The sequence below is a fragment of the Heteronotia binoei genome, chromosome 12 (genome assembly GCF_032191835.1).
Source record: "Heteronotia binoei isolate CCM8104 ecotype False Entrance Well chromosome 12, APGP_CSIRO_Hbin_v1, whole genome shotgun sequence".
Classification (NCBI taxonomy): Eukaryota; Metazoa; Chordata; class Lepidosauria; order Squamata; family Gekkonidae; genus Heteronotia; species Heteronotia binoei.
The window spans coordinates 21,430,873-21,449,385 of NC_083234.1; the positions used below are offsets into that span (position 1 = coordinate 21,430,873).

General features: G+C 46.9%; 1 protein-coding gene across 1 annotated transcript in view; it reads left to right on the forward strand.

Annotated features, from left to right (window-relative positions):
* Positions 1-463: 463 nt before the first annotated feature.
* LOC132580240 (sorting nexin-19-like) overlaps positions 464-18,513 on the forward strand; it is a gene marked incomplete at its 5' end in the record, with an annotated part of 38,133 nt that continues 20,083 nt past the window's right edge. Inside the window, one exon of the mRNA XM_060250945.1 lies at positions 464-606. Coding sequence (XP_060106928.1) covers positions 464-606 — 143 coding nt within the window. The remainder of the gene's footprint in view (positions 607-18,513) is intronic.

An 18,513-nucleotide genomic window follows, 5' to 3' on the forward strand; every position in this document is an offset into this window, starting at 1 on the left:
CCACTTGCGACTGCTGGAATGACCTTGGGTCAGCCAGAGTTCTCTCAGGAGCCATTTCTGTCAGAACTCTCTCAGCTCCACCTACTTCACAGGGCGTCTGTTGTGGGGAGAGGAAGGGAAGGAGATTGTAAGCTGCTCTGAGACTCCCAAGAGAAGGGCGGGTTATAAATCCAATCTCTTCTTCTCACCAAACCCTGGCATCTTTAGCGAGGGCCTAGAAGGCCCCTGTGCCAAAAGCAATGCTCCGTCTAAGCTGTGGAGTCTTGTAAGCAAAAATTCTACTTTGTGAGCTACTGGGATTAAAATAGTGAGTGGCTGCATAAATCAGTTTGCTCTGAAGCCATTTCTCCTGAGCTAAGACAACAATGTGTGAGACGGAGGCTAAAAAACTATGAGCTAGCTCACACTAAGCTTAGAGGGAACATTGGCCAAGAGCCCCTGCTGATTTCCTCATTTGCCCCTCCTTGCCTTGGCAGAATCAGAGACGCCACTGGCTGACATAGCCATGGACCTCCTCCGCTTGGTCATGATGGATCATTGGAGCTGGCTGTGCACCGAGAACATGCAGAAGGTCCTGCACTTGCTCTTTGGGACCCTGATCCAAAGGTAAGGCCGTCCACATCGTCGGGCTATCAGAAGAGGAATACAGCTGGGGAGAGGGAGCAACTGTCAGCCCCGGGTAACTTTTTCTTCTAGAGAAGTCCAGTTTGCCTGCAGATCGCCGTCCCAAAGGGATCCAACTTCTGGTGACTCGGTGAGAACAAAATGGCTAACGGTGCTAGAAAACCCACCGATCTGGCTCCCGTCCAGCTTTGGCCCTTTTTCCCAAAAAGATGTACGAAGGCCTCTTTGAACCTTCCGTGGTGTTTCAAAGATGAGTTGATAAGCATACTCTAAGGCTTTTCCTGTAGTTGTTTTGAAATCGCCTATGCTGCTATGTGCAGTGGCTGCCTCTGCACTTTTCTGCAGCTCCTTGAGGATTGAACTGCATGTGTAGGATCCATGATTCGGTCCCTGGCATGTAATTTAGCCACAGAAAGCAGCCTCGGGGGCAAGACTCCCTCTAAGCTGCGGAGTCTTGTGAGCAAAAATTCTACTTTGTGAGCTACAGGCATTAAAGTTGTGAGCTACTGCATCAATTAGTTTGCTCTGGAGCCATTTTTCCTGCGCTAAGACAAAGATTTGTGAGCCAGAGGCTAAAGAACTGTGAGCTCGCTCACACTAACTCAGCTTAGAGGGAACACTGCTTGGGAGTTATAGATTGGCCTGTTGCATGGGGCAGTCATGCTCACTCTTTGCCCTTGCATTTTGGCCCATAAAACACTATGGCCCCTGGACTTGAAGCCCTGGTAAGAGAAAAAAGACAGGCATTGCGCTTGCTCTTTGGGACCCTGATCCAAAGGTAAGGCCGGCCACACTGTTGGGCTGTCGGAATAGAGCTGGGGGGGAAGGAGGGACTGTCAGCCCTGCATAGTTTTTTTTTCTTTTAGAGAAGTCCAGTTTGCCTGCAGATCGCCATCCCAAAGGGATCCAACTTCTTGTGACTCGATGAGAGGCATTGTGCCTGTCTTTTTCTCTAGCTGGCTGAAAGCAGCCTTGGGAAAAGGGGAACAACTGCAATTGGCGAAGCAGCACCAGGACAAAGAGCTAGAATGCTTTCCCCAGTGTCTTGGCTTGCTTCACCTCTTCTCCAGTGGCTGCTAAATATCTCGGGGGGAGGGGGGGGGGGACATGATCTGCCATGTCAAGTTACTTTGGCCAACCTGTCTTACTCAGGTAAGAGCTGCCTGAGAGTTGATTCCTGCTGGATTTAAACGATAACGCTGTCCATCGAGCATCTTAGTGGCATGCCACAAACAGAAGCGTGGACCTTGCTCCTTTTCCGACAGCCAGGTTTCCATGTAGTAAAATGTACACAAGTTCAAATATGTGGTTGGTTGGTCTTACATTATCTCTACGCTGCCTCTTCAGCATCCGGGTGTTGTGATAGAATGGCAACTTTGGGCTAGAGTTTCAGTCTTTGCTCAGGCACACAGCTTGCTGGCTGGTCCTCAGCCGTTCACACGCTGTCGTCTTAGCCCACGTTGGTGGGTTGTTGTGATGAGGCCCCGTGATGTGTTTGCCACCCTGAGCTTGGTTGACGAAGGGCAGGGGATAAATGCAATGAAAACCCAGGAGCTTACTGTTGTGGAATTGAACAAGTTAGAATGCGAGTCTGCTCTCAGTCTTGTGTGGGATTGTTACCACCAGCAACCTGCATAGCTCGGAATAGCCTGATCTTGTCAGATCTCCAAAGCTAAGCAGGGTCGGCCCCAGTTTGCACTTAGATGGAAGGCCACCAAGGAAGTCCAGGGTGGCTATGTGGAATGGCAAACCACCTCTGTCGCCTAGAAAACCCTTAGGGGAGGGGTCAACACAAGTTGGTTGCAACTTGATGGAGCTTTAATTATATTAGCATGTGTTTGAGTTGAATTTGTCCTTCTTTTTGAATGAAGGCTGTCTGTGAACACATGAGAACCAGTTTGGTGTAGTGGTTAAATGTGCGGACTCTTACCTGGGAGAACCGGGTTTGATTCCCCACTCCTCCACTTGCACCTGCTGGAATGGCCTTGGGTTAGCCATAACTATTGCAGGAGTTGTCCTTGAAAAGGCAGCTGCTGTGAGAGTCCTCTCGGCCCCCACCCAACCTCACAGGGTGTCTGTTGTGGGGGGAGAAGATATAGGAGATTTTAAGCCGCTCTGAGTCTCTTGAGTTCAGAGAGAAGGGCGGGGTATAAATCTACAGCCTTCTTCTTGAAGCCACCTTGTATTAATGGACCATCAGACTTAACAGTAAATGAGTTATTAAATGCAATTATTTGAAACACCCAATTAAATCCAAGGTTTGAACACCATCAAAGGTGTCTCAAGTGTACTAGCCTCATTCATGAAGGAGAGAATTCTTCCCCTGTCAGATCGTGCTGGCTGATAAAAGAGAGAGGCGTAGTGGTTAGAGTGTCGGACTAGGAGGGAGAAATCCAGGTTCAGTCCCACATTCAGCCACAGGAGCCCCTGGGCAAGACACCCTTTTCCAGCCCAACCTACCTTGTAAGGTCACTGTGAAGTTTAAACTGAGAAGATGAAATGGTATGTTGCTCTGAGCTCCTTAGAGGAACGGTGGGATAAAATAGATTAAGTAGAGCTGGGAACTAGGACAATCGGTAGAGACTTCTGCTCATCAAAAAAAAAAATCACTGATGCAATCATCTACTGTATAATCAATATAAAATTAAATATATTTGCCCATGATCAGAACATCAATAGATGAGCCTTTTTGCATGCTGTTGAAGACTAACATGCATTTAAACATGGAGAGGGACGGTGGCTCAGTGGTAGAGCATCCGCTTGGGAAGCAGAAGGTCCCAGGTTCAACCCCTGGCATCTCCAAAAAAGGGTCCAGACAAATAGGTATGAAAAACCTCAGCTTGAGACCCTGGAGAGCCGCTTCCAGTCTGAGAAGACAATACTGACTTTGATGGACCAAGGGTCTGGTTCAGTATAAGGCAGCTTCATATGCATATGAAAACACACAGAAGCTGTTGCACACTGGGGAAAGTAAAAGCTCTTGCTTTTTCCCCCAGTCATAATTCCAGTAACACACCAGAACCAAAGTAGCTTCCCAAACTAAGCTGGTTGGCCTTTTTGCAGTCAGTTAAAATTTGCCCTTGCCAATCCAAGGTTGTACCCCTTTCTTACTCTGTATGGCAAAACTTTCCTAGACTGACCCGAGGTTTGGACATAAATCTTTTCCCCTCTGTTATGGCATGCAGCCCCAAGGACAGTGTCTGGGGTACAAAAGGAGGCTTGTGAAGAGGTCTGGCTTATTTGATCTGCTGCCATCAAAGATTGCCAAGATGTTTCACGGTCAAGGAGATACTGGCAGCCACTAGAAAGCCAATTTCTTTTTAAAGAAAACGGGACTGGGGGAAAGCAGAGGCCAGAGCTGTCATGGCTCTGAGCAACATTTCTGAAATGGGCTTTTAAAAGCAGAGTGACCGAGCTGGAAACTGATACCCTTGAGAGAGATGCTCGCGGGCACGAGGCCTTTCAACGGAATGTCATCACCTGCTAATATGCAAGACCCCAGTCGTCTGGGGCGCCGTCATGCGGACCGAGTATTTTCTTCAGGAGACGTAGCCACACGATAATTGCCCGGCTGACTTGGATTCCCAGCAGAACTTGGCTTACAGAAGTGTCCCTGGCTTGGTCCCGATGAGACCTAGACGGTCCAGTGTACACTGTGGGTCTGTGCTATGCAGCTGCAAAACAGCTGGCAGAAGGTGTTGCTGGATGCGCACGTTTTCATCAGCAACTTCCACCCTCCAGCTGATTTTCGGACTGATGTCCACAGGCCCATTTGCAGGTAGAGGGGGAAAGCAACACAGAGGGAAAGGATGCATACGCACATACCTACACAACTGCAGAACAGAGTTTGAGTCCAACAGCACCTTTAAGACCAACATTGTTTAATTCTGGACATAAGCTTTGGGGTGAATGCACAGTTCATTTTTTGCATTCACGTGAAAGCTTGTACCCAGAATTAAACTTTGCGGGTCTTAAAGGTGCCACTGGACTCAAGCTTTGTTCTGTTGCTTCAGATCAACACAGCTGCCCACCCGAATCTATTGGTCAGGAAGGGATGGTGGCTCAGTAGTAGAGCATCTGCTTGGTAAGCAGAATGTTCCAGGTTCAATCCCCGGCATCCCCAATTAAAAGGGTCCAGGCAAGTAGGCGCAAAAAACCTCAGCTTGAGACCCTGGAGAGCTGCTGCCAGTCTGAGTAGACAATACTGACTTTGATGGACCGAGGGTCTGATTCAGTATAAGACAGCTTCATATGTTCCTTGGTCAGGATAGCAGAGGGCACATTGTGCAGGCAGGGCTTTGATATTTCAAGAGGCCTTGGGGAGTGGGATTGTGGTTCTCTGTATGCTTTCTGTCCTATGATATATCCCTTCACCCAGACATCATCTTCATTATGGGCAAAAAGTGGCTTCTGTCTAGACAAGACCAAACTAGACAAAATGGCTTCTGTCATGCCCTATGTGGGTTACGCTGCTTTCCTTTAAAAATTGAGGAAAGGAAAGGAAAGGTCCCCTGTGCAAGCACCAGTCGTTTCCAACTCTGGGGTGACGTTGCTTTCACAACGTTTTCACAGCAGAGTTTTTACGGGGTGGTTTGCCATTTCCTCCCCCAGTCATCTGCACTTTCCCCCCAGCAAGCTGGGTACTCATTTTACCGACCTCAGAAGGATGGAAGGCTGAGTCAACTTTGGGCCAGCTACCTGAATCCAGCTTCCACCGGAATCGAACTCAGGTTGTGAGCAGAGAGTTCAGACCACAGTACTGCAGTACTGCTGCTTTACCACTCTGCGCCACGGGGCCACTTCCTTTAAATACTGGGGGATGCTTAAAGTGCTGCAGGTTCTAAGTGTTGTTGCACCTAGGTCAGAGGTCCCCAATATGGTGTCTGTGGTGGGATGGCATCTGCCAACACTTTTCCTGGTGTCCACCAAGTGGTTTTCGAAAGTGGGTTGGTCAGGATGGAGCTTTTTCTTGGCAAGGTTTCTGATTGGCCATTGGAGGCCTTATCGGATGTGTGGAATTTAGAAAAGGCAAAACAAAACATTGCTTTGGCAGCAACTTCCACCACAGCACAAGGATCTTCACTGTGTAACTGAAGGTCCACTGTGGCAGCCATTTTGTGACTGCGTCCACCCATGCTGTGTCAGAATTTTGGATGTACTGGCAGGCTCAGAAAAAGTGGGGGACCCCTCGTCATGAGAACATAAGAGATGCCGTGTTGGATCAGGCCGATGACCGATCTAGTCCAACACTCTGTATCACACAGTGGCCAAAAAAAAGCCAGGTGCCATCAGGAGGTCCATCAGTGGGGCCAGGACACTAGAAGCCCTCCCACTTTTGCCCTCCCCCAAAACACCAAGAATACAGAGCACCACTTGCCCCAGACAGAGAGTTCCATCTAAAGCCAATGATGGACCTCTGCTCCATATGTTTATCCAGTCCCCTCTTGAAGCCATCCATGCTTGTAGCCACCATCTCCTGTGGCAGTGAATTCCATCTAAACCTATCAGCCTTCAAGCACCAGCTACTGCGGTGCTTGTTCTCTGCCTGCAGCTAGACATCAGGCTTCCTTCCCTCCAGAAAGCTGTCCAGCTTTTTCCGTCCTCTGTCCAGGGAGGGAAATCTGTGGCAGGAATTGTAGTCCTGTTCTGAGTTGCTCCCGCCAGTCAGTTCTGTGGCAACAGGCAGTAGAGGGGAAAAGGCATGACTGAAAAACGGTATCGCTCGGAATGGGTAAGACGTGCAGGCCCGTATAGGAAGCAGCAGGCCTGATCTGTTATGTAATATGGAGGGATCCTTTTTTGAGGACTGGTCAGTGGGATGTGTCAGCCAAGAGATGAGATCACAGAGAGCCAAGAAAAGATTCCCACTTGGGTGCTTTCCTTTTTTACTTGGTCTATAAACACTCCCTTTTCCTGGTTCGTATTCTTAGCGCTGACTCTGTGTTGCAACAGGGTGGGGTGGGGGCTGCGTCGACCCTTCAGGGCCCATGGTGCAAACTGCACATTTGCGTCCTTCTAGGGGGCTTCTCCCCACAATGATGTCCCCTCTCCCCTTCCCTTGGCAGGGGTGGCTCAGGCGCGCAAGAGCAAAATAGTGAGTCTTAAGGGAGGCAGCTTTTTCTTTAGATGACGTGTTCATGTATTTCGGCAGGGCCCGTCTCAGAAAAGACACCCCCTCCGTCACGAGATAAAAGGAGGAATGCTTATTCTAGGAATAAGACTTGCATTAAAATAATGCTTTTAAAAAAAATGTTTTCTGATCAGTCAAGGTAACCTTTTCACTTGGTCAGGGGATTGCAAATCTGCTGACCCGTGTCTTCAGATTAACACGCTTATCTTCCCACACCAGTGTATGGAATACTCCAGGAGTTCCCAGTTTTTTTTCACCCCCTTGATTCTATAAACTCATCTCCAGAGACCTCTACCTTGCCCTATAAAAACCAGTATTCAGAATAGCAGTTGGCATGGCCCACTGAGGAAGATAACAACAGCAACATCGACACAGCAACAATTAATTGCACATTCTTTCCAAATCCAGTTAAAACTTTTTAGTTTAATTCAGGCTTTTTTGGCAGCAGGAACTCCTTTGCATATTAGGCCATACACCCCTGAGGTAGCCAGTCCTCCTGGAGCTTGCAGTAAGCCCTGCAATTCCTGGCTGGGAAATTCCTGGAAGTTTAGGGGTGGAGCCTAGGATGGGGCAGGATTTGAGGTGAGGCTTCAGCAGGGTATAATACTATAGGATTCACTCTTCAAAGTAGCCATTTTCTCCAGAGAAACTGATCCCTGTTACCTGGAGATCAGTTTTAATAAGGGCTTTTTTTGTAGCAGGAACTCATTTGCATATTAGGTCACGCCCCTCTTACATAGACAATCCTCCAAGAGCTTACAAGGCTCTTCTTACAGGGCCTACTGTAAACTCTTGGAGGATCGGCTACATCAGGGGTGTGTGGCCTATTATGCAAAGCTGTTCCTGCTACAAAAAAAGCGCCCTGGTTTAATTTATTCAACAACATCGATGAACTGGATCTGGCAATACCGGCTTTTCAAAGCTTGATAGTCATTTAGCAAGATTACCACATCTAGCATCACATTGGATATCACACTGAGCGACTGTTTCACATGAAGCTGCCTTATACTGAATCAGACCTTGGACCATCAAAGTCAATATTGACTACTCAGACTAGCAGTGGCTCTCCGGGGTCTCAAGTGAAGGTCTTTCACATCACCTACTGCCTGGTCCTTGCTGGGACCTTCTACATGCCAACCAGGTGCTCTGCCACTGAGCCACAGCCCCCACCCCCCTTTGAATGGGGCAGGCAAGGCAGCACTCCTTCTCATGCCCCTTCTGCATCTCTGAGGTTGCCATTGGCACCATGTTTTTGCACTGTGTTTTGAGTTGCTGCTAGAACTCTTGACTTGTTTTAGGGTGCTTTTTAAAATGTCTTCTCATGTGTCTTGTAAAACTTTTGAAGAGGGTTTACCCCAATGTTTTTTTTTAAAATTTCCTTTTATACAATCTCTCCCCCCCCCTCAGAAATCAGAAACTAACCTTGATTGGCCCCATTGTTTGTTTGGGCTTGATCCACACCCTTGGCTATTAGCAATAAGAATTTAGGACCCCTTTGGGTCCTGTTCTGTTTGCAGAGAGGCCAGACACCTCCTGGCTATTCATGTCCTTTGATGGCATCCGATGAGAGGTTGTTGGTGTCTTGAGCATCGTGGTCCTTTTCTTTGAGCTGGTGAGTCAGAAGAATGATTAAAAATACAGATCTAACAGCTGGAACATGTGGTGTCTGCTTATGTGCGCCCTGCCCTCAAGCCATCCTGTTTGGCAGCGGATACTGTACGTAAAAAGGACAGGCCGCACCAGTCCGTCCAGTCCTGAGGCGCCTTAGCACCAAGATAAATGGATGTTCTAAGATGCTGCCTTTGCTCAAAGCAGGCCAGTTTCACAGCAGATCTCTGATCCTTACTGAACTGAAAAGCCACCCGCAGAAATCAGAATCCCCAAGACAGTGACATAGTACCGAAAGGAACAACCAATAGCCTGGACCGATAAATCAGGCAAGACGTGATTTGGCAAGAGGGGTAGGAAAGGAGAATGTGTAAATCTGTGAGAAATACGACACCAGTTGGCAGTGCCGTGCCAAAGGCCAGAGATAGGGAACTGGGGGGTTGGCGGCATCCCTTGGCAATGTTCCTTTCAATTCCTGCAAGGCAACTGCTCCAGCAAAGTGGGACTTAAAATAGACTTCCTGGAAGAATAGAATCCGAGACCAGCTCTGGGATAGGGGTTGAGCCCATTTTTGAAAAATCTTCTTATGGTATTTAGAAGTACCCAGGTGTGTTCTCTTTGCTGTCAACATGTATAGGGAAGAGCCAGTTTGGTGTAGTGGTTAAGTGCATGGACTCATCTGGGAGAACTGTGTTTGATTCCCAACTCCTCCACTTGCAGCTGCTTAAATGGCCTTAGGTCAGCCATAGCTCCTGCAGAGTTGTCCTTGAAAGGGTGTCTGTTGTGGGGGAAGAAGATAAAGGAGATTGTAAGCCGCTCTGAGACTCTGATTCAGAGAAAAGGGTGGGGTATAAATCTACAGTCATCTTCTTTTTCAAAGCCCTAGAGAACTCTTCTCTGGTCCCGCCATGATTTCTGATTCCAGGCCTGCCACTTCTTGGATACTGCATCCATTTTGGAATGTGCAGGTGAACATACAGCTTTCTACTGGCTGCTGGTCCACCTGACTTGTTAGCAGCTGTTCTTCAGGGCCCATGGCAGACAAAGGTATTTTCCGATACCCACTGCCTTTTAAGATGGAGGTGCCAAGGATTGAACCTGGAACCTTCTGCATGCCAAGCATGTGCTGTGTCACTGAGCCACAGCTGCTTTCTCACTTTCTGAGAGCCTTCTGCTGGGGGTTGGAGTAAGCCATGAAGATATGTGATAAAGGAAGTGCTCAGCCCAAGCTTCTGATGTACACCAGAGAAGAGTTAGTGGATGAGAGTTTTGTCCTTTTCCAGGCAAAACTGGGATCCCACTTCCATCTCAGTCTTCTTGAGGAATCAGTGTGGTGTAACACTTGGACTGGGAAGTCCAAGGTTCAAATCCCTGCTCACCAGAATCACCCTGGGCTGGTCAGACACTCTCTGGTGAACCTACCTTGTTGGTCTTGAAGATGCTGCTGGGATGTGGCATTCACTGCTGTAGCAATGGTCACAGAAATAAACAGCTTTAAAAGGGGATTAGATAGATCTGTGGAGGACTAGTCTATCCATGACATGATGACTGAGAGGAACTTCCACGTTCAAAAACACTTAAGCCTCTGAATCTCAGAGCCAGGAGGCAACATCAGGGGAAGGCTTCATCTTCGATGCCCTGTTGTTGGCCATCCAGAGGAACTGGTTGGGCACTGTGAGAGACAGGATGCTGGACTGGATGGACCATTGATCTGATCCAGTAGGGCTCTTCTGATGTTCTTAAAAGGCTATCCAAAGGAACTACTTGGCGACTGCATGAGACAGGGTGCTGGACTAGATGGACCATTGGTCTGATCCAGCAGGGCTCTTCTGATGTTCTTAATCTTGTTCTTTTACTGTAGACCAACACAGCATCCCTCTGAAACTACCGTTTGGAATTGTTGTGATGATATAATGGTAGAGGGGACCTGAGCTTCTGAAAGGAAGGGAGGATCCCAGTGTGGTGGACAGCACAGTACACCAAGTGATAGGTTGCCTTAAATGTGTAATAGTTTGGGTAGAGAAGGGAAGGCAACGTTTGCAAAGGTACAGACAAAGAGGACTAGAAACCTGTTTGATGACAAATAGAAGTCCAAGTTTGCCTGTGCAGCCCCATTCTGGGTTGTGTAGAAAATGTGGGTAATAGCTACAGTGCCTGCTAGAGCCCTTTTGCAGCAGGGAACTATATTCATCGCTAAGTTCGGGGCAGAAAAACTTTAAATATTGGAGATTGTATCTCACCTGTAAACTATATTATAACTCATAACTTGCTGACCGTCTGCTTCAATCCTGTCTTTTCATTTAATTTTCCTTCCCTTTGCTCCATCCTGGCTTTTTTGGTTTTTCTGTGAACCAGGGCTTTTTTGGTAGCAGGAACACCTTTGCATATTAGGTCACATAGCCCTGATGTAGCCAATCCTCCCAAGAGCTTACCGGACTCTTAGCACAGGGCCTACTCTAAGCTCCATGAGGATTGGCTACATCAGGGATGTGTATCCTAATATGCAAAGGAGCTCCTACTACAAAAAAAAAAGGCCTGCCATGAACTCTTTCACCACCTAGAGCCTTTTCCACATCTTTCTGAGCAAGAAGACAATAATAATATAATAAAATTTTATTTATACCCCACCCTCCCCGCCAAGGCAGGCTCAGGGACTCTGAAGACAAGAGACTCTGAAAATCAGCCTGGATAAATAGGGGTGGTAAATCTGAAGGGTGGAATCTGCTCTACCTCCCATTCCCCTGTATGCTGCTCTGTCAGTTCCAGGTCTGAACCTTCCCAACATCTGAGCCGTGCTTCTCCTGTTGGCAGGCTGCCGTTCTGGACTAAGCACTTCTCGTAAGTCCCATTTGCTGACCTCAAGTATCACTGGAGGGCCATGCCATATACAAACTGTTAATCCAAAGATAAAGAGAGGACATCTCGTCACATCCTGGCTGTCTGCGCTTGGAAACCTGAGCAGCTTTCTGCGGGGGGGGGGGGGGCTCAGAACAGCTTCTGTGTGTTGAAAGAGGAAATGTAGGTGCCCATTAAGAGCAGGGTGGGTGTTGAGTTCCAAAGCAAGAGTTAAAATAACTGAGATGTATCCTTCGCTTGGCTAGGAGCTGAGCATCCTCCAGGCTGCTAGTGGGTCTGTCTGTATTTTCAGATCGCTTTGGTTCAGTGCATGTAGAATGAAGTCAGAAGTTCTCAAAGAAGAAGAAGACTGCAGATTTATACCCGGCCCTTCTCGGAGACTCAGAGCGGCTTACAATCTCCTTTATCTTCTTCCCCCACAACAGACACCCTGTAAGGTGGGTGGGGCTGAGAAGACTCTCACAGCAGCTGCCCTTTCAAGGACAACCTCTGCCAGATTTATGGCTTACCCAAGGCCATTCCAGCAGGTGCAAGTGGAGGAGTGGGGAATCGAACCCGGTTCTCCCAGACAAGAGCCCGCACACTTAACCACTACACCAAACTGGCTCCTTTAATCGAACACAGCAATGATAAATCCAATAAAAGTTCCTGATAATTGCGACTTCCTTGGGATTTCCTTCCTTATCATGTGAAACAGACCCATATCATGTGAAACAGACTGTTGGCTGAGGCTCCTCCCCCTCCTGGTCCCCTTTGCCCACTTCCCTGGATCCCATGGAAGAAATACAAAGAAAGCACCTTTAAGACTAATGAGTGCTAATGTTTCAAGCATGTTTTATTTTTTTTTTAAAAAAAATCTTTAATTGTGTTTGTGTCCTTTATAAAGTTTATATCTCTGCTAATCTTAAATAGAAACACACACGGCCTGGCCCAACAAGGTCTCATTTATGTCAGATTCGGCCCGCATAACAAACGAGTTCGACACCCCTGCTCTAAGGTGCTACAGGATTCTTGCTCTTTTCTATTGAGATGCAGTTGGAAAGGAAAAGGAAAAGGTCCCCTGTGCAAGCACCAGTCGTTTCCGACTCTGGGATGACGTTGCTTTCAAACGTTTTCACAGCAGACTTTTTACGGGGTGGTTTGCCATTGCCTTCCCCAGTCTTCTACGCTTTCCCCCCAGCAAGCTGGGGACTCATTTTACCGACCTCGGGAGGATGGAAGGCTGAGTCAACCTCGAGCCGCCTACCTGAAAACCCAGCTTCACCAGGGATCGAACTCAGGTCGTAAGCAGAGCTTAGGACTGCAGTACTGCAGCTTTAACACTCTGCGCCACAGGGAGATGCAGTTAGTTGTGTGTATATTTACATGTCGTCAAGTCACTTCTGACTTAATTGCAACCTTCTGAATTAATGACCCCAAAAATGACCTCTTGTTAACAGCCTTGCAAGCTGAAGGCTTGCTTTATTGAGTCTATCTATCTTGCTCATTTAGCTATTGTTTGACAAATAAATCTTGCAGATAAATATCTCATAATGGAAATGTAATTTCTTTTGGCCAGCATTCATAAAAAAAAAAAAAAAGATTTCCAGCTTTCTGAGAGGGTAACCCCACCATCTGTCAACCTGACTAATTCATTTAATTTACATGGTTTACTGTTTCTCAGGCTTTTTAAAATCCAAGATTTACTGCTCAGGCTGTCTGCCCTTTTCCAGTTCTGTCCTAGTAACGTTTTTGCTTCTGTTAAAAGATCAGGGACGGCACCTTTTTGAATTCTCAGAATACAGTCAGGGAGAATTCCTAGCAGAGACACGCCTCAGATCAATTTTAATCTCATGTCCTTCTTTTGATAGAGTTCCCAAAGGATTCTCCTTCCAGAATTCCCTGACTTCTGGGCACGCGCTTAAAATCTACTTTTCCAACAGCACATAATGGTCAGTGCAATATGATCCAATTTAAATAGCATTGTGTTGGGGCTGGTGGTGGTTGCCCCTCCCCCTCCCCTCCCCAAATCCTTCAGTTTAGGGCTGAAGCATCAATTGATGCAAAGACCAACTGGCAACCTTTCTCAAAAATTACGTTGCACCCTTGCCCTATCCGTTTCCTCTGGCAAGGATATTCTTGTTTGTAGACACAAGAGGGTGCTGCTAGCCCATGTCTGCCCCTCCTGTATATATTAGTGTTCAGAAGAAATGGGCATACTGATGAAGAAGAAGAAGATATTGGATTTATATCCCGCCCTCCACTCCGAAGAGTCTCAGAGCGGCTCACAATCTCCTTTACCTTCCTCCCCCACAACAGACACCCTGTGAGGTGGGTGGGGCTGGAGAGGGCTCTCACAGCAGCTGCCCTTTCAAGGACAACCTCTGCCAGAGCTATGGCTGACCCAAGGCCATGCTAGCAGGTGCAAGTGGAGGAGTGGGGAATCAAACCCGGTTCTCCCAGATAAGAGTCCGCACACTTAACCACTACACCAAACTGGCTCTCTGATGAAGCATCCAAACCATATCTCCGCTTCAGCCTTTCAGATGTGCTGCAGCTGTATTCCACTTGTCAACTTCAGATGAGTTAGTGGCTCACTCTCCCCTTTCAACCATTCCAAAGCCTTGTTGGTTGTCTAGTAGAACACTTTAATTAGAACAGACCAGTTGCCCATCTAGCCCAGCATCCTTCCCAGCTGAGCATTCTGGTGTGGTTTGCGTTCTATTTAGAACTGAGCCAGGCTTTAGACTGGACCAGTTCACTGCTTAAGGAAATTGCTTTGCATTCCGTATGCATAGGAGGAAGGGATCTCTCGATGGCAGAGCCTGTGGGATCCAGCATAAGAAATGTTGCTCTCCTAAACAGCTGTTCTGCAGAATACAAAAAGTGCATCCCATAATTCTTTGTGGTATCATAGAAGTTTTGGGAGAAGTGGGGGAGCAAAGCCCTCAAGACTCTGTATTCAGTGCAAAGATGAAGCTTGTTGCATTGCAAAGCATTTCCAGGGGTTGACATTGCATGCTGTTTCATTGGTGCCCTGTGGTGGGTTGGTACAACAAGAGTTACCTTGATATTGAAACAGCCAAACATTCCAACATGGTTTTCCTACCAATCCCATTCACGAGATTTTCATTTGCTCCCTGGAAATTAATAGCCAGAAGTTTTAAACGTGATTGTATACATTAGATAAATTCTTGGGGGATTGGTCTATCAAGAAATGTTACCCTCTAGAATATTTTGGGTTGCCGAATGCTGAGTCTGTGCGAGGAACAAAGGAAGATCCTGAGTTTTGTGTTTTGCTTTTTGTGTGATGTTTTTCGTTGTGCATAATTTCCTGGATTTCTCCAACGTTTAATACTCTCTTAAGTATGAGTGCTCTTTCCCCTGGAAGTTCTAAAGCTCATAAAGCTAATTGAGGGCATGTGCAGTAAGAAACCCAAGTACATGCATAGAAGACATCTGTAATGCTTACTGTCAGTGAAACATCTCACTGTTTCCTATTTTTTTCTTTTATTAGTCTATGGTATCATTGAGCAGCCTCACTAGCCCAGTCTCTTAAGATCTTGGAAGCTAAGCAGGATCAACCCCGGTTAGAACTTGAGTGGGAGACCACCAAGGAAATCCAGGGTCACTTGTGGGATCCCTGTGGGATCATGAGAGCATAAGAGAAGCCATGTTGAATCAGGCCGGTGGCCTACCTAGTCCAACACTTTGGCTGATTCTGCACTAACCTTGCTCCATGCCAGGCTTCCATTTCTCTCTGGAGTAAGCTAGTGATTTTGCACCAACTGCTCCGCATTGCCATTTTGCGCAGGGAAAACCTGCGATTTGCCGCACCACAGTGTAAACCTGAAAAAACAGGTTTACGTTGCGGTTAGGCAAATTGTGGGTTTTCCCCATGCAAAATGGCAGCGCGAAATCACTAGCTTGCTCCGGAGAGAAACAGAAGCCTGGCGTGAAGCAAGGTTCGTGCAGAATCAGCCTTTGTGTCAAAGAGTGGCCAAACCCTATAATGAGGTCTACCAGCAGGGCCATCATAGGATGTCTGCAATTTAATTACTCATTCCACCACCTTCCACCACTAACTAGAATGCTGGACTAGGAAGATATAGAGCTGTCTTAAATAAAGCCAAACCATTGTCCCATGTAGTTCACATTGTCCGATTTTAACTGTTCCATGTCCATAGGAAGGAAAAGGTATTTCCCAAAATCAGCTTGCTGATACCATTAAACTGATCCTTCACACTCATCCATTAGGTGGACCTTGATCTGATCTAGATAGGCAGCATTGTATGTATGTGTTTTTTAACAGGACTGCAAAGAAAATGTGCCTGTAAGTCTATGAATTGTGGAGGTTTTCTCAGTTTGCTGGTGTTTTGCTTTCTACCGTCTTGTGCCCTGTAAGCACTGTTATATAGCTCATAAATCAGGACAATTAGTCCCACATTGAAACTCTGCAGGTTTAATGTGAAAGAGGAAAATTATATCTCGTATCGAAACGTAAAGTTACCCTGCACCAAACAGTAGTTCTGCTGTCCAGAAACGCTTGTTACCTTTAAATCAAAAAGGCAAGAACGCTAAGATGTGGACAGCCAAAGCATTTGCTACAGGTGGAAAAAATTATGCCAAATGATGGTTTGATTTATGAGGTCTAACAAATCAGGCCAATAGTCTTGCTTGTAATAATTAAGTGCATTGTTAAAGTTACAGTTGTATTTCTCCCTTTTATTGAGTCTCGGGTACACGTTCTGCAGGGAGTTGGCAGTGCACTGAGAACCATTTGTTCAGGTCTTTGCCACCAGTGCAAGGACAAATACTCAGTCCAAATATAAAATAACACACCCTGCTAATTCTCTCGAAAGAAAGAAGGAATGGGATAATGGTATAGCAGCAGGCCATTGCGTTGCTGCAGGAGAGTAAAGAAACCAACTGTCGCTTTCTTGCTTCCCCTCACATAAGAACATAAGAGGAAGCCATGTTGGATCAGGCCAGTGGCCCATCCAGTCCAACACTCTGTCACACAGTGGCCAAAAAACCCAAGTGCCATCAGGAGGTCCATCAGTGGGGCTAGAAACCCTTCCACTGTGCCCTCCCCCAAGCACAAGAATACAGAGCATCACTGCCCCAGACAGAGAGTTCAAACAATAAGCTGTGGCTAATAGCCACTGATGGACCTCTGCTCCATATGCTTATCCATTCCCCTCTTGAAGCTGTCTGTCATTGTAGCTGCCACCACCTCCTGTGGCAGTGACTTCCACATGTTAATCACCCTTTGGGAGAAGAAGTACTTCCTTTTATCATATGGCTCATGCTTGTTTCCATCCCACAGTTCTCTCCTCCCCAAAAATACGTAACAGAAAAATCAATGCACACCTTCCTTTGATGAGAGCTGAGGTGGCACCATGTTGGTTGACTAGGAGCTCCACCTACTGTATGTGTGTGACTAGGGGAGGGGCTGGGGACATGTGGAGCAGAGTCCTGCCCAAATTCACCATGTCACAAAATAGGCTTGTACTGAGTGAACAAAGTGACTTCATATATTTGTCTTGAGGTGAATGGTTTAGATCAGGGGTGTCAAACATATGGCCCGGGTGCCAAATCAGGCCCCCGGAGGGCTCCTATCAGGCCCCCAAGCAACTGGCTTCATCTGCTTCCTTCTTCCTCTCTCTTGCTTCCTTCTGTATAACAGCTTGCTTTGCCAGGCTTGCTCAATCACACAGGAGCTACAGAGAAAAAAACTCTATTTTCTCTATTGGCTGAGGCTCCTCCCTTGGGGATGAAGGTGGAGGGAGGCTGAGCTTGCTTTGCCAGGCTCCCTCAATCACACAGGAACTACAGCGAAAAACCTATTTTCTCCACTGACTGAGGCTCCTTCCTTGGGAAGGAACGGGAAGGGAGGCTGAGCTTGCTTTGCCAGGCTCCCTCAATCACACAGGAGCTACAGAAAAAAACCTCTATTTTCTCCATTGGCTGAGGCTCCTTCCTTGGGAAGGAAGGGGGAGGGAGGCTGAGCTTGCTTTGCCAAGCTCTTTCAATCACACAGGAGCTACAGAGAAAAACCTCTATTTTCTCCATTGGCTGAGGCTCCTTCCTTGGGTAGAAAGGGGGAGGGAGGGAGACTTGCTTTGCCAGGCTCCCTCAATCACACAATAGACCTACTGAGCCAAGCCTCTCTTCATTATGTTAGCTGAGGCATCCTCTCTCCTGGTCCCCTGGGGAGGGAAAGAGCCAGAGCTTCCTTTGCCCTGTTCCCTGGATCCCATGGGGGAAATACAAAGAAAGCACCTTTAAGACCAACGAGTGCTAATGTTTTAAGCATGGGGTGTGGCCTAATACGCAAATGAGTTCCTGCTACAAAAAAGCCCTGATTAAAACTGATCTTCAGGTAACAGGGATCAGTTTCTCTATAGAAAATGGGTACTTCGAAGAGTGGATCCTATGACATTATACCTTGCTGAGGCCCCACCTCAAATCCTGTCTACTCTGGGCTCCACCCCCAAATCCCCAGGAATTTCCCAGCCTGTTGTCATTGGTTGAGTTCAACAGGGGAGTTCAACTTACTCATATGGCTTAACTGTCCACACTTATTCCCAGCTCCTTGCACCATTGTAATACATTGTCTGTTTTGTCTTTTTCCATGTATGCCTCTTGCTTTTCTTTCATTTTGGAACTCAGAGTGGTATATGGGGGGATATAACTGACCACGCACTGTCCACCTCCAGACTCACTCAGCTGCAGCATCATGTACCCGCAAACTGTACTGTGTCAGCTGATGAACGTCTGCTCCGCCCACTTCTAACAGGAAGCCACACCCATTTTGTATTATCCTGTTCCATCCTTCCTGTCAAAAAGGCCAGTGAAGCTACAGTTAGTCTAATATTATTTATTTATTTTAATATATTTCTATTCCGCCCATTCCTCCTTAGGGCTCAGGGCAGAGTACAACATATGATAAAACAATAAAATACAACTCAACAGCACTCAGAGAAGTTTACCGTGTTGATCAAACACTCCCAACTCTCCATCTCTTCCATCTAGATGGTTCTAACCAGTTTCTTATCGTTGAGACAATATATGAGGTTGCATTTCTGGGTATCTGAAGAAGCACATAAAAACATACGTTGAATAAACGTTTGTTGGTCTTGAAGGTGCCACTGGGCTCAAAATCTGCTCTTGAGACTGTACTGTCCTTGTTCTGTAAATTAAATTGGTATCCAGAGACTCATTGTATACAAAACCTTAAATCTGAGGAGAACGAAGTACAGTACCCTGTATATCTCTCCACCCCAAATTCTCTCTCTCTTTCCTCCCCAGTC